This window comes from Bos indicus x Bos taurus, chromosome 28 (genome assembly GCF_003369695.1).
Source record: "Bos indicus x Bos taurus breed Angus x Brahman F1 hybrid chromosome 28, Bos_hybrid_MaternalHap_v2.0, whole genome shotgun sequence".
NCBI lineage: Eukaryota > Metazoa > Chordata > Mammalia > Artiodactyla > Bovidae > Bos > Bos indicus x Bos taurus.
This window is the reverse complement of record NC_040103.1, coordinates 4,374,372-4,390,143: the sequence shown is the minus strand read 5'-3', so window position 1 is coordinate 4,390,143 and position 15,772 is coordinate 4,374,372. Positions and strand designations below refer to the sequence as shown.

General features: G+C 37.7%; 1 protein-coding gene across 3 annotated transcripts in view; it reads right to left on the bottom strand.

The window, feature by feature from the left end:
* Positions 1-780: 780 nt before the first annotated feature.
* The window catches only part of TSNAX (translin associated factor X), a 37,026-nt gene continuing 22,034 nt past the window's right edge, over positions 781-15,772 (bottom strand). For 2 of the 3 annotated variants that reach the window (XM_027530433.1, XM_027530432.1), the window contains exons 5-6: positions 6,227-6,354; positions 781-2,615 (exon numbers count right to left, since the gene is read on the bottom strand). In XM_027530433.1, coding sequence (XP_027386234.1) covers positions 2,238-2,615; positions 6,227-6,354 — 506 coding nt within the window. In that variant the 3' untranslated portion in view covers positions 781-2,237. Of the gene's footprint in view, positions 2,616-3,510; positions 6,355-15,772 lie in introns of all 3 variants that reach the window. The other variant, XR_003509167.1, reaches the window with a different exon arrangement.

Genomic DNA, 15,772 nt, shown 5'->3' with positions numbered 1-15,772 from the left:
AGTCTCAATCTAAAGTGAGTGTTTTGCAGTTAGCAGAGAGTTTGGATAAAGTTTTTTAATCCATTTCATCAATCTCTCATTTAAATAACACCTTTCTTTGAGGCACCTTCAAAAAGCCCTAGGGTTCTGCAATCTTTATTATGGAAAAAACACTGATTTAATACATGCAGCAATTACTTATGAAAGAAATACCCAATTTTATTTTAGAATTTTTCAGGAACTTGCGGTGTTACCTAGAACCAGCTTCTTTTTATAATAAAGATGAAAAACATTATCACAGGTGATGGTATCAGAGCAACCATTTTAAAACTGAGAGACATTCAGGATATACTTAGAGATCCTCTACCATCCAGGCCTAACACCTACTGTGTTAGTGTAACATGTAACGCAGAAATGCATCAATAGCCATGGCACCAATCCACCTGTAGCAGATAGTGCTGACTATGAACCCAAAGGCCATTTCCCCTTCCCCTATGATGGTAACACCCTAATTCAGTTTCTTGTGTTCACTCTTCTCTCAGATAATGGACACTTTGATACATTAAGGTGATCTCATCTTCCTTTCCACCAGCTGGTTTAAAGGGATAGGAAAGTGACCCAGTTTGGGTCAATGAGAGGTGAAAGGGTGTCTTTCCTGAAACTCTCACTACTTCTGGACCCATTTTAAGAAATCATAAATCTCTATATTAAGCAAGTCTGTATCAAGTTTCCTGTTAAGGCTAAAACTTCTTAACAGTTTGATGAAATATTTCTCAACGGATCAAAAAATAAGCTAAACTATTATATTTTAATATTTTATTCAAAGAGTTCAGTTTTAAACATCTATAAGATATCCATCAACTTCAAGTGGCAAAAGAAACAAAAATATGTAATAAAACTATTTCAGTATCTTTGAATAGGGAAACCAAAAATACATACTACCACCAGAATAAACAACAAACAAACCTAGTCTATTAGGCATGTATATATTTTATTTTCCTTTAGGTGATAATTTTTGGAAAATTACACTTTCCAAGAATAAGCCCTTGCAAACAGAGCTGCTAATCTTTCCAAAAATAAAATCCAATATCTAGACTCTCAAAACTCACAAAACCAAAAGAAAATGTCTAGTTGTCAGCCAACAGTGCCATGCTCAAGTCAGTTTCACACCACAGGGAATAATCTACAACTAACTTTAGTAGGCAAACTCCAATTCTAAATATTACTAGTGAGGCTGCTTCTATTACTAGTGATACTACTTGTTATTCCCAACTGTGTTGACAATTGTCTTATTGCTGAATTGTATGTGATAAATCTTCTTTGGCAACTTTTTATGTATCAATTAACACAACTGGACAACTATAAAGATTTGGGTTAACTTAATATTTCAAAGATTTCAAAACTTCATTATAATATTTAGATGTAATTTCTTATAGATGTTAGAATAGGAAAGCCTCCACACATGCCTAATGAAATACAATAACAAGAAAAATTACTAAATAATCATTAGCTTTTCAGTTGTGTGTGCAATTATATAATTCAATTCAAACATTAGTGGCAATATTACAATGTTAGTGCCAATTCTCTATCAGACTTTCTGTGATAAAGGACAAAAATTAAATGTAGAAACTAACATCTGGGTACCTGTCAATTTTTCTGGAAGGCTGTTTCATATGGATTCAAAATGACCTAAAATTAGCCAGAATATAGTATGAATTCTCACTACAATACCTCATAGAATTAAAGTACATTAATAATAATTTTAATTCTTATTCTATGGAATAAGCCTATTTTGGAGGCTTGGCACAATATTACCAAGAAATTTAAATAGGAAACTCAAGTCCAGATGTGTAACTAAGAAATCTTTCTATATATTAAAAAAATCACCAACTTAAACTATAAATGTCTTCCACTAAATATTACCACTCCAAAATTCACACAAAGTAAATTAAAACAGGTATGGCAGAAAGTGCACTCTGAAGCATGTTCACATTTAACAAAGATAAATGACGAAGTTTAGCCAACAAAAATTCAAATAGGCATATATGCAAACACATCTGTATGCAAATTTTCATGAGTAAGATATAAGAAATGATTCATTTTGGTAATTTTATGTACAGCCTGTATACAATTTAAAACAAGTACAACTGAAAACATTTCTAAAGCCACAATAAAGTCAAATGATATACTAAATAACAGTCTTACAAATTGGTCTCTCTTAGGAGTTCTTAAGAGAAAAACAACTGAGTAATGTTATCCTAAGAAATGCCCTCCTCTTGATCAATCATTTCTGTCTTAACTGAAAAGACATCTGCCAGCATGTGTTTTGGGATTTCTGAACCTCTGACTTTCAAGGCATAACAAGCGTTCTCCACTTTGGCCAGACTTTGTTTCAAAGTATACAGCTTCTTTGAAACCTCGTAAGGTCCGGTATTGCCAATGAATGAAAACCCATCGTAAACCTGACGTAAAAACTGGCTCACTTCAAAGGGAGTGTCAATGTCCCCGTTCCCGACACTGTTAATACACATTCGCATCAACTCTCCAGTTAAATCAGCCACTCCCAGAAGGTAATCAACAGGCGTGATTCTCAGTCTCCAAGTTCCGCACTGCTTATCCTGTGCATCAGAGGAAGGCTGGTAAAAAAAAATAAACACACACACACACAAAGAAAATACACTGTGAAAAAGAGTGACTATGTATACATATAAGGCACAAAATCAACAGCGAGTCAACCATACTAATCTTCTCTAAATAAAATGATCCATTTTGTTAAATGACCATTCAAGATGTTACAAGAAGAACTCATGCCCTCAGCAAGGAGTTGAATTTACGACTTCAAGATAATTCTGAAATCTAATATTGTATCATTATAAAATCAACCATTTCCAACTTCACTTGACATATAAAATAAAGATATTCTTAAGGCCTAATGACTTCATCACATGACAATGGCTTACATATTTAAATGGCAAATCATAAAGCCCTCCAGGTTTATGATCCAGTCATGATTTTCTCAGTCACTTAGTCCTTTTCTGACCTCTCTTCTGTCCCCACTCGGCACTGACCATCATGATTTAACACTAACACTCTCTTGCTATATCCTCCTCAGTTTCTTCAGACTCCTATTTTTCTACTGCACCTGCCCAGCAAAAACACACCCTGAATCAGTATTAAAAACTATTCTTGTTAGTGCTTTATTCAAGTACTGAGTACCACTAGGCTAAAAAATAATAATAACGATCACAACTGTATAGCGTTTGTACCACTACAAATTACTCACCAATCCTTTACTTATTTCCTAGATGGTTCTCGCCCGTCTCTTTGAACACTATTTCAAACCTTCACTACTTTTCTCCTCAGCCCCTTACTCAATCCCAAACCTCTTCACTCTCAGTAAACAATCTTGCCTACTTTCACTGGCCTGGTTATCTGCCAGATCCCCTGGCATAAGCTCACTCAATTACCTTATCCCTAAAAACAAAATAAAACAAAACAAAAAAACTTATTTATGTCCACATCCATCTTTACCTTCTATCCTTCAGTCTCAGATGATGAGTTGTCCCTCCTCTTGTTTGAGGTTAACTCTTCCAAATGACCTTGACCCATCTCCTCCCACCTCTTCCAGGACCTTGCTTCATAAGGTGTATGCCCTTGGGCAAGTTATTTCATCTCTCTAAACCTCAGTTTCCTCATCTGTAAAATGGGATAACAGTACCTACCTCAGAGGTTTATTTTTAAGGATGAGATAACATTTACCAAGTTCTTGGCATAATGCCCAACACAAAGTAAATACTCAATAAATGTTAGCTGCTATCACCATTACCGTCACCACACCAATCTCCTCTCTCCACATCAACTTCTCTCTAATGGATTCTTTCTGAAAGAGGCGATGTCTGAACTGTTATTAAAAGTCTGATGAGACTTAGGTGGGTTGCAATTATACTGAAGGACATTTCAGGCAGAGGAAACTGCAATAGCATGCAGATGAGAACTGTGCTGTGTACGTGAGGAACAAGTGAGGTATTTCTTTAGAGTAAAATTTAAAGTAAGAAGTAGTATGGGATGAGTCTAGAAAGACAGAACAAGGGATAGAGCAAGGGGAGAAAGCCACGATAAGAAATTAGAACTTTACCTACAGGTAATAGAGACACTGAGAATTAAGTGAGCAAATGACAGAGTGAAATTTAGGTCTTATAGATGATTCTGGTTGCTTTGTATCCAGGACATGACTCCTAATACTGTTGGACTTTTCAGAGACCATATGTTCCAATATTCTCAATATGGAGTATAAGAAATGAGGTCCCAGAAACACTGCAGGTAATATCACTAGTTAATGGTTAGAACTGGGTAAGTATCCAAAGTCAGCTCCCCAAGTATAGTCTGACCTGCTATATTTCATTTCTATTAACTGTTAAGAGAACTGATATCTTTTTGGAAAGCATAGATTATGGTGGGAGTGGTGGGGGGGTGGGGAAGCGGCTGGCGTTTTTATAAGTCATTTATACAAATAATTTTTGCTTAAGAAAACATTACTGTTCTTTGTTTCCATCATTAGGAGTTCCCTGAATATAATTAAAAAGTTGATTTTGAAGAAAAAGGCATGTTAAGAAAATCAACAAACTGTCAAGGAAATAAATTCTGCTTTACTGATAATATATATTAGAAACCAGGGAAAATAAAATTACTTAAAATGCAATTTTTCACAATAGACTTGAAGTATTTAGGGGAAAAATATCAGGATACCTATAACTTAAACTAACTGAGCAAAAAACATTTAGATGAAGCAAATAAGGCAAAATATTAACAATTATTGAACCCAGATAGTGGGTACATGAGTGTTCATGTATGACTATTCTCTCCACTTTTCTTGTGCATTTGAATTTTTCATAAGAAGTTTTAAAGAATTAAATGGTTTGACACTACTCTCAATATGTAAGTCAGAGCAAAATACCTTCCCCTATTGGATTTCCAGAAATTTCAGCACCAAAATGAATCTCTAGCACTAAAAGGAAATATTATTTATGAACGTGGTCTTAACATTTTGAGAAGACACGTGTGTATGATTATGACATCCTAATCTTAGAATATATTTAAAAAGCAGGGTCACATAGGCTCCCCTTACTTCTTTTTGTAATTCAATCTTTACTAAATGAACTAAAAATATGAAAGAATTTTACTTCTCAAGATGAATTTCCTCAATAAAATTCGCATAATTTTTAAAATTGAGAAAATATATGGTTTCCCTGAAGTAAGCTACACCTGTCATGCCAAATTATCTCACTTTTCAGTATTAATATTTTATTAACATTCAAGAAAATATGATTTCCATACCTTCTTCCACTTTCTGCCTATTTGACAGATTTTTTAAAATAATAATGAAAGAAAAACTGATGAAAAATAAAGAAAAGAAAAAAACTGTTTAATTGTACCTTTAAATGTATTAATATCTTAGGAGACTATCTAATACTCAAAATTTTATCTCATGGCCTAAATATTATGTCTTGAAACTCAGGGGGGAAAAAACAGTATTTATTTAAAAGATGAATTACACTATTTCAGATACAAGCATTATGAACTCAGTGATTAGATTAATATCTCTCACTATATCGTAACAACTTTACATTGGCTCTTATAATGACTACTAACTATTGGGCACCTATGTGGCATGTGCTGTATACTACCTAATTTAAAATCTTTAAATCAAATCCTTTAAAACACTCCTTTGAGGTAGATACCTGGCACGGGGTCCCCGTGGCACATGGTGAGAAACACTGGAAGGGTGACAAGGACACTCCTGGCTTTGGATTCAAGACGCCTGGTTTCCAAGTTAGCTGTCACACTTGCTTGACTAGGGCTTGATAAGTTACTTAAACTCTGTAAAAGCCTTTTGTGAAATGAGGGTAGTAATTCTTACCTCATAAGTTTAATAAAAGGATTAAATGACACAGTGTTTATAAAGGGCACAGAGCAAATACACAGTAAAACTAAAAGTGAACTTAACGCAATAACCACTCCGTAATGCTTTACATAAAAGGGTACTGTTCCCCCCAACCTACCCACAGTCGTTGAGCCACTAACTAATGTATTTAGAAAGACCATTTCCCTAGCTGGGAATCTATGAAATCACACTTTAGAAAGAACAATATGCAATATTCTTTGCATTATAAGCCAATGAATCTCCTACAATCATCACACTGCTGTGTAAATTATGTAATAAATGTGAAATATGATTTTAAATTCTTACAGTCTTATTTTCTTTCCCATTGTCTTCTGTTGAAAAAATCAACTGTTTATTAATTTCATCCATACTGATAAGTGATCGTGTTTTGATGAAGTGTTGAAAAGAGACAGCCTCCACATATTCCTGCAGTCCTGAAAAACCAACAGGAAAATTACTAAGGAACAACCACTAACTTAGTAAGAATATCATAGTAAAGAACTTCAAACTAATCATCATCTAGCTCAACAGAAGCTTAAGGGTATCTATTGCATCAGCCCGAGACTGGGTTCTGAGAACACACCACTGGGGATAGCCGCTGGGGACTAGCGCTGCACGCAGCGCACGTTCCTGGGGCTGAACGTAAGGCGGCTCAGACAGAAATGCGTTCAGGGTCTTCCTTGTATTTCATGAGTCACTTAGTCTTACAAATCTACTCTCTCCTACAGAGAAATGGCAAAGATTTTCCGAAAAATACTTTTTTAAAGGATTTAAGAAAGGGCTATTACCAAAATTCTGGTAGGCTTTAATAGAACTTATACAGATTAGCCTTTGTTCCCTTAAGCAGCAAAAATAGACAATCACATGAGATAAAGATAATTTGGCTCTTCCTTAAAATGTTCCTAGGTCAAAAACCCAAAACACTGTAAATAATGAAGGTTAAAGTGTCAAAATTCAAAATAACATTTTCCTCATACTTCAAATTGAATCCTTTCTGCTTCAGTAGTTGAATTAAAAAAAAAAAAAAACCTAACAAGTAATAATACCAGTTGCACCAGATGTAAATCCTACAGAGTCCACTCTGAATTAAAGGTCGATAAAGGTCAAAAATCGGAGAAGGCAATGGCAAGCCACTCCAGTACTCTTGCCTAGAAAATCCCATGGATAGAGGAGCCTGGTAGGCTGCAGTCCATGGGGTCGCTACGAGTCGGACTCGACTGAGCGACTTCACTTTCATTTTTCACTTTCACACAACGGAGAAGGCATTGGCAACCCACTCCAGTGTTCTTGCCTGGAGAATCCCAGGGACGGCAGAGCCTGGTGGGCTGCCGTCTGTGGGGTCACACAGAGTCGGACACGACTGAATCGACTTAGCAGCAGCAGCAAAGGTCAAAAATAGTGCTATTTAAAACAACCAAATTCTATAACCATACTTTTCAGCATTATTTTATTATGTCTTAATCTATAAGGTAGTACTTACAGGGAAAAAAGTGTTTCTTAAAATTATTATCATTACTGCCAGTTTAAGAAACTTGGTCTTCTTTTTGAAGGCTTTATTGTAAAAAATAGGAAGAGGAAAATAAGTTCAGATAAATATCAGAACCTGGTAGGGTCATCTGTATTTAAGTTCTCTTTCTAACACTTCTCCTGAGAGTCCTGCGCTCACATGACCTCCCAGTAGCTAACACTAACAACCAGGCCCGGCGGCAACAGTGTCAGAAGGCTGACCACTGCCGTATCGTCACATCACGTGTCAAAGACAAAAAGGAGATAGATGACCTGGTTCTTACAGCAATAAAAGGAAATAACTAAATGAAAATATCCTGACTCATTCTGAACAGCAAATGATGCTGAAGTAAAGTCAGAAAACAGGTGCTGCCAGAGCAAGACACAATAGAGCACTTTGTTCAATAAACCATAACATGCTGCGAAATGAAGCAATACAGTTGAGTTTAACACAGCAGATAACATCTTTTAACATTTACAATAAAAATACTTTCGTAAAATTTCAGTTTTAGGAATAGGTTAATAAAATCCAGTTTCCTTTCCTAACAACAACCTATATTTCTCATTTCCTTCCAAAAATACTTCAGGCATACAAAAGCAAACAGCAAAACTTAAGAATCACTCATTACATAACTAAATAGCTTTACCATGATTAGCTCTTACTAATGGAAGCTAAAGAAGATATGTGCACAAAGATTTATGTATAAAGATATCCATTATTACAATCATTATAAACACAAAAATGGGAAAATGTACAAGATCAGTAACAGAAGTGCCACTTGTCCACTTACTGTCTCAGTTTTATCAACGCACACAATGGAGGTGGACCTCCAAACGGCTCTCTTTTGCCCGCTGGCACACATCAAGCGTAGCTGCTAGAGGGCCCTGGAAGGACAGCACAGGAGGAACGAGCTCTGGTTCCTGGTGTGCCCAGTCTGCGGCAGCCATCTAAGCGTGGGGAGCCAGCGGCTGGAGGCGGGCAGCAGCACGAGGCCTCTCCTTGGAGGCAGGTTCTCTCTGTGACCCAGAGAGCGGTTCCCAGTGAGCCACCTCCATGGGCAAGGAGTCATGGTGCAGCACCTCCCCGTGGAGAGACTGATGCATCAGCGCAACATCTCAGCCATCCAACGGCCCATGACTCTAACGGGGTAGCTGGGGGCAGGGGTGACTTCACCAGATGTGTTCCTTCCATGGATGTGGATTCCTCCTCTGATTTCCTGTACTCTTTAGAGTTCATGTTTCCTCTTATAAAGAAGTCCCCTATACAGTCAATTCTTTATATTAAACCTTCCCTATTCATTGGAAAAGACCCTGATGCCAGGAAAGAGGGAGGGCAGGAGAAGGGAGTGACAGGATGAGATGGCTGGATGGACATCTCATCCAACTCAATGGATGTGAGTTTGAGCAAACTCTGGGAGATAGTGAAGCCCAGGGAAGCCTGGAGCGCTGCAGTCCATGGGGTCACAAAGAGTCGGACACAACTTAGCGACTGAACAACAACGCAGTTTATCTCCTGTTTGGACACTGATAACTACCGTAGGGACTTAAGAAAAATAAACAGTGGTACTGTATCTCCTTCACCCCTAGTACCCTATGGACAGGTATTCCAGCGTGAAAGGCCGGCCAAGGTGCCTGTCCTTAGAATCAAGACGCAATCCTAGCAGGAACCTTAACACAGATGCTCCCTTCCTTATTTGAGGTTTTCCACTTGATGTTCTCTACTGGATGCTGTCAACATTTACACTCACTCAGATCTCTCCCATCCATAAGCCATACCTTTCCTCGCAACTATTGCCCGATATCTCTACTCCCCTCCACAGTTAAATTTCTTAATAACCACATCTCACACTTCTCAGCCTACTTCATTCCAGCTTGAGCACATCTCTAGGCCAAAACAGCTCTAACTTAAAATTATGCCAGTTAATGAGTCTAATGGACATGTTTTCAGTCTTAATTATGTAGCAGCATTCAGCATTTTGACCACTTTTTCCCTTGCTTCAACAAGCTTCCCATTGGTTCTTTTTATGGCATCTTTTCCTAGTTCCCCTTTCTACCTCTCTGGCCATGTCTTCTTAGTCTGTGCCAGTCCTGGGCTCTCAAAGCACCTATGCTAAATCACTTCAGTAGTGTCTGACTCTGTGCGACCCCAGAGACAGCAGCCCACCAGGCTCTGCCGTCCCTGGGATTCTCCAGGCAAGAACACTGGAGAGGGCTGCCATTTCCTTCTCCAGCAAATTACCTATACTTGGCTTCAATTAATGCCGCCATCTCCCAACTTTACATCTCTGGTTTAGAATCACATATATCCAAATGCATATTTGACAATCCCATCAGAGGGACCTCAAAAATCAACATAATCAACAATGAATTCACAATATTCCTTCTAAACCTAGCCCTCTTTGTTTTACCAATTCTAAGAGGATCCTGGCCTTACCACCATCTGTTTTCCCCCCTTTCTCATCCATTCTCACACCACAGAGTTTTTAACAGTCTTGTAAATAGTCTTTTTTGCCTATTTAATAACTGTAATTAATAACAGCTTAATAATAATGACCACATCACCACCCTGCTTAAAGCCTAAATAGCTTTCCATGGCTCTTAGAATACAGAGGAAAATCATTAACATGGTTTATAAGCACCTGCTTAATTTCAACCCCCATTTACATCAACTCATGCCATGGGCAGGTAGTTATAAATTTATATAGTACATAACTATACTCATGTAGTTATACATTTCAAAGATGGATATGTAAATCCATACAAATCCTTTAACAAAAGTACATTGTTTCAATACACTCTCTGAATTTTCCTACTTCTTCAGTATTTCTAGGCATAACCTTGCCCCCAAATTCCTAAAGTTGGCTTACATTTCAGGGCCATGTTGAACAAAAATAGTATTTTAAATGCTGCAAATACAAGCAGCAAAGTTCTTGTCATGTAAGATTCTATCAGTTGAAGGTGGTGCAAGCAAGCTTCCCTGGGGCTTTATGGTTAAGGCTCAATGATTTCATCAAGCAAGCATTATCTCAGTTTAATGGGTATAAGCCAGTGTAAGCCTGTAGGTGAAGGATGACTTTATCTGTACACCTATAATCTCAAGCTGATTTGACAGACAGGATACAAATCCCAGTGCGTAGTTCAAGGTAGAGGAAATCAGTCAGAAGGGAGGTTACCACTTACACTGAGCCAGTCTCTTCCCTGCTCTCTCATGGTAACACTATGTGATGGTTCATCTGGTGCTCAGGCCAAACACCTGTTAAATGTGGGTGTGAAAGTACTTTCAAGATGTGATTAACATTTAAATCAAGACTCTGCGTGAAGCAGATACCCCTCCAAGATGGTGAGGTGGGGGTGGAGGGAACACCCATCCAACCTGCTGAAGCATGAGGATTCCCAACTAAGTAATTCTGCCCGAAACTATGGTAGAGAAATGCTGCCTAGGTTTCCAGCTTGCCGATTTCAGATCAAGACTGCAGCATCAACTCTTTAAAGAAATTCCAGGCTGCTGGCCTGCTCTACAAATTTCATAGTTGCTGCTGCTAAGTCATTTCAGTCATGTCCGACTCTGTGCGACCCCATAAACAGCAGCCCACCAGGCTCCCCTGTCCCTGGGATTCTCCAGGCAAGAACACTGGAGTGGGTTGCCATTTTCTTCTCCAATGCATCAAAGTGAAAGTGAAGTCGCTCAGTCGTGTCTGACCCTTAGCAACCCCAGGGACTGCAGCCTACCAGGCTCCTCCATCCATGGGATTTTCCAGGCAAGAGTACTAGAGTGGGTTGCCATTGCCTTCTCTTAATTTCATAGTTGCTAACCCCCAAATCATGTGAGTCAAGCCCTTAAAATAAATTACTAGCTACCCGCCCCATGCCCCTACCTCATGAGTCCTATTGATTCTGCTTCCCTGGAGAATTCTGGGAATTGTGTGTCTGGTGAGATAGAATGCTCACATAACTAAGTGTGCACATAACTTATGCACATATTTCTGTCTTCTCTCCTTGACTCTGTGCTAGATTTTTTTCAGTTCCTCACCCACACTGTGCCCTCTCTGACTTCAGGGGATTTTGTATGCTGCTCCCTCAGCCTTCATTCCTTTCTCTCCTCTTTTTCAACCTGATGAATTACTAATCCTTTAAAGTCCCATCAAAGAGCACCTCTGAAGAAACTGCCTGACGCCACCACATTCTAAGTCAAGGCCTTGTTATATGTTCTCCTAGTGCCATAAGCCCTTCCTTTGTGGCATTAGTCAAATCTGTAATATTTAAATAACATAACAATCTCTAACAAATGTCCACTTCCATCCCTTGCTGGAAGGGCAATACCATGACTACCTTGTTCACTACTTACCCTCTGTGCCTGATATAACAGGTACAAAAATATAGTTAAATGAGGTAGATCCATTTTTGAAAACCTACTCCATAATTTAAAATTTAAAATGTTTCACAGGGACAGTTAATAAATAGGAAAATGTGCATGTCAGAAAAAAGCACAAAATAAATAAATAAATAAAAATTAAAACACAATATATACACTATGATTATAAAGACAGAAGGAAACAGGAAAAATTTGTGACTTAACGTCACAAGAACTCTTACCATCTTGGCTCTGTAAGTAAGGGGGTTTAAATCATCCTAGAGGAAATACTGTTACATTGAGACAGTCTGCTTACAGAAATCACTGGGGGAAAATTATGTCCAGGAATTTGATTCTGTTCAAGGAAAGACTGAAATTCCAGAACCTATCTACCACAATGCTTAAGAACGGCATCCCAGAGTAAATGTCCTTTCAGGAATGTTTGGATGTGCAAGGGGAGAAGTGGAGCTCAATTCAGGGCAAGAACCACAGAGGTGAAACGGCCTCCATACCTGAAGAGAAATATTTCAAGTTTCAAAGTTCAGCAGTGGGAAAGGAATAAGAATTTTTAAAAAGAAAAGAAAACAAGCGTGAAAAAGCAAATTAATATTTTTAATACCATTCCTAATACTGAATGAACTTTAAAAAAGATACTAACTACATAGTTAGTATAGAGAACATACTGGTAGAACATCACTTCTTTATGAATAGAAAAAGATACCTGGCTGAATTCATTAGTTGTAGAATTGTTTTATTCACATGAGCCAATTCAAATCATGGAAATTTATTTTAATGAATGATTTTTAAAAATGACTTGTAGTTAATAAAATCAACTAAGTACAACCAACTTCCTGGACTATGTCTCAACTATAAAACAAAAGTACTAGACACCATGATCTTTGTGGTACTTCTCAAATTTAGACTGGTATGAACTATTCTTCCTATTGAAATATCAAAAAAAATTCATCTTAGTGAAACCAAATTATGTGGCAACTGAACAGGAATGCCATTTGCCTCTAGAACAAAGCACTTCCCTGAATGATGTTGCTAAAATTTTGCCATTTTATGAATAAATGCACATAAAAAAATGTAATTCACCAAACAGGGTAAAGAACATAAAATTAAAATTTCAACCATTTTTAAGTGTACAGGTGTGCTGCATTAAGTGCACTGACTTTGCTCTGCAACCAATTCCCACCACTGGGCATTCCCTGGAGGTCCAGTGGTTAGGATTCCATGTTTTCACTGCTGAGGGCTGAGGTTCGACCTCTGGTCAGTGAATTAAGATCCCACAAAGTCACATGGTTTGGCCCCTCAAAACACACACACAAACAAAAACAAAATACTGAATCCCTATGCCCATTAAATGACTTCTCATTCCCTCTCTTTCAGCCTCTAACAACCAGTATTCTACTTTGTCTCTATGAATTCAGCTCCTCTGGGTACCTCGTATAAATGGAATCATATGGTATTTGTCGGACTTTCCTGTTGGCTCAGTAGTAAAGAATCTGCCTGCCAAGGCAGGAGACGTAGATTGGATCCCTGGGTCAGGAAGATCCCCTGGAGAAGGAAATGGCTACCCACACTAGTATTCTTGCCTGGGAAATCCCATGGACAGAGGAGCCTGGCAGGCTGCAGTTTATGGGGTCGCAAAAGCGTTGGACGCACCGGAGCAGCGAAACAACAAATGGTATTTGTCCCTTTGTGACTGGCTTCTCTCACTGAGCATTTAGCTGTGTTGTAGCGTGTGTCAGAATGCCCTTCCTTTCCAATTTATAAGGCCAAACAATACTCTACTGCACAAATATACCAAATTTTATCTATTTACCCATCAATGGACACCTGAGTTGCTTCCGCCTTTCAGGTATGGTGACTAACAGTGCTATGATGATGAGTGTACAAATATCTGCTTGATTCCTGCTTCCGATTCTTTTGGGTATATACTCAGAAGTCTCCAACAAAAATCTTTTAAAATATATAAAAAAAACATTGGTAGTGTCTAAGTCGAGTGTCAATATAAGATAATGTATCTGGTAGTCTACACATCCACGTTTTCAAAGCTCACTGTAACTTTACATGGCTGTGTTACTATCCTTACTTTATGGATGAACAAACTGTGGCTAGAAATCCACTCAGACCACTTAAGGAGTAACTTCAAGCCCTTCCCACTTTACCTTATTCAACTCCATGTAAAACATACCCATTTTTTCTCACATTTTCCCCCACTAAACCCCTAGGTCAGTTTTTCTCCATGCTTCATTTACCTGTTCTCTTGCCTCTGATACTATATTCTTTCACGATTCTGTGCTAGTCTGTGCCTATGTTGCTCTCTCTCAAATCTTTTTTACCTGTAAAAAGAGTTAAATGTTCTGATACATTCTAATCAAGGTAGCACTCATTTCTTCAAACCTACTACATAAAGCTTATACTTCAATTAAATGCTTCAGTAGGCTTTGCATGATCACCTATTTTACACCCTAGAACTATGAAGACAAGAATCCTCCCTTTGATACAACTCTGCTCCTTCCTCCATTCCCCACGATAGTACTTCATATACAGAACAGACTCAAATGCTTAGTAAACTGCTTCTAATGCAATTTATAATGACTGTTCCTCCTCAATAGCTTTATGAAACTCAAGTGTTTTGACAAAAATATTGGCATTTGGTATTCAAATGTTTAGAACTATCTAATTGTCCTTTATCTATAGTACTTTGGATTTAAGTCCACTAAGAAAGACATATTCTTACAAACGTATAGAGTTTAAACCCATGAAGTTCAGAATTAGAGGGCTTATCTGATTTATTTTCATACAGGAAAAAAAGGATATGGAATAAGAGCCCTAAAAATTCATCTGTGGTATTAATCTCTATTAAGGTGGGTGGCTGTCAAATATTACATTTTCAAGTTTATCTAAAGTCATTATTTAAGTTGTCCTTGTGACGTGTTTGATTAAGTCACCTCAGAGATAAGGGAACCAACTTCTACTCCACAGAAATTAGATTTCAATATATACCATAGAGAAAGTTCAAGGACGTCTGGCCCCAAGGTAAAAGGATATTTAAACAAGTTATGTTTCAACTTGATGAAAAGGACATCCGCTATTTCCAGTGAATAATCCCCAAGGTGAAAATTTTCAATCTACTGCCATATTCTATCAAACAATGCCTTCCCCTTCTGCTTCTGCCTTGGATGAAATCCAATTAGAATTATTTACAAAATCAGCTGCCAGTAAGAGAGAAGTCTGTAGGTTGCTTTTATGTAATTTGTTATTTTCCATCTTTTTCTATGAGAACATGTACAAGGAAACCCAATGAAAGGCTTCTGATTATTTTTATTTATTCTTATAATATTTAAGCAATATACATTCCACCCAAATCTCCATCAAAAATCATAGAGTACTTTCATCATAACTCAAACTACAAGTCTCAACTTTCTTTCCAAGCATCTAGTGTTACAGAATACTGACATTTGACCCAGCAATTCCTCTTGGGTATACGCCCAAGAGAACTGAAAGCACGTGTTCACACAAAGACTTATACGAACATTCATAACAGTATCATTAACAATAATCATAAGCAGAAACAACCCAAATGTCCAAAAACTAATGAATGGATAAACAAAATGTAGTATATATGCCCAATGAAATACTATTCAGCCATAAAAAAGAAAGTGCTGATAGAGGCAATGACATAGATTAACCTTGAAACATTATGCTAAGTGAAGAATTCAGACACAGAAGGCCACACACTGTATGATTCTGTTTCTATGAGATGTCTAGAACAGGCAAATCCATGTAGACAGAAAGCAGATTAGTGCTTGCCTTGGGATGAGGGAAGGTAGATAGGGAATGACTGCCAATGGGTAAGGGGTGTCCTTTAGGGATGATGAAAATATTCTGGTATTAGCTAGTGGTGATAGCTGCACAACCTTGTGGTTATGCTAAAGATCACTGAACTGTACAATTTAAAAAGGTTAATTTTATGATACACAAAT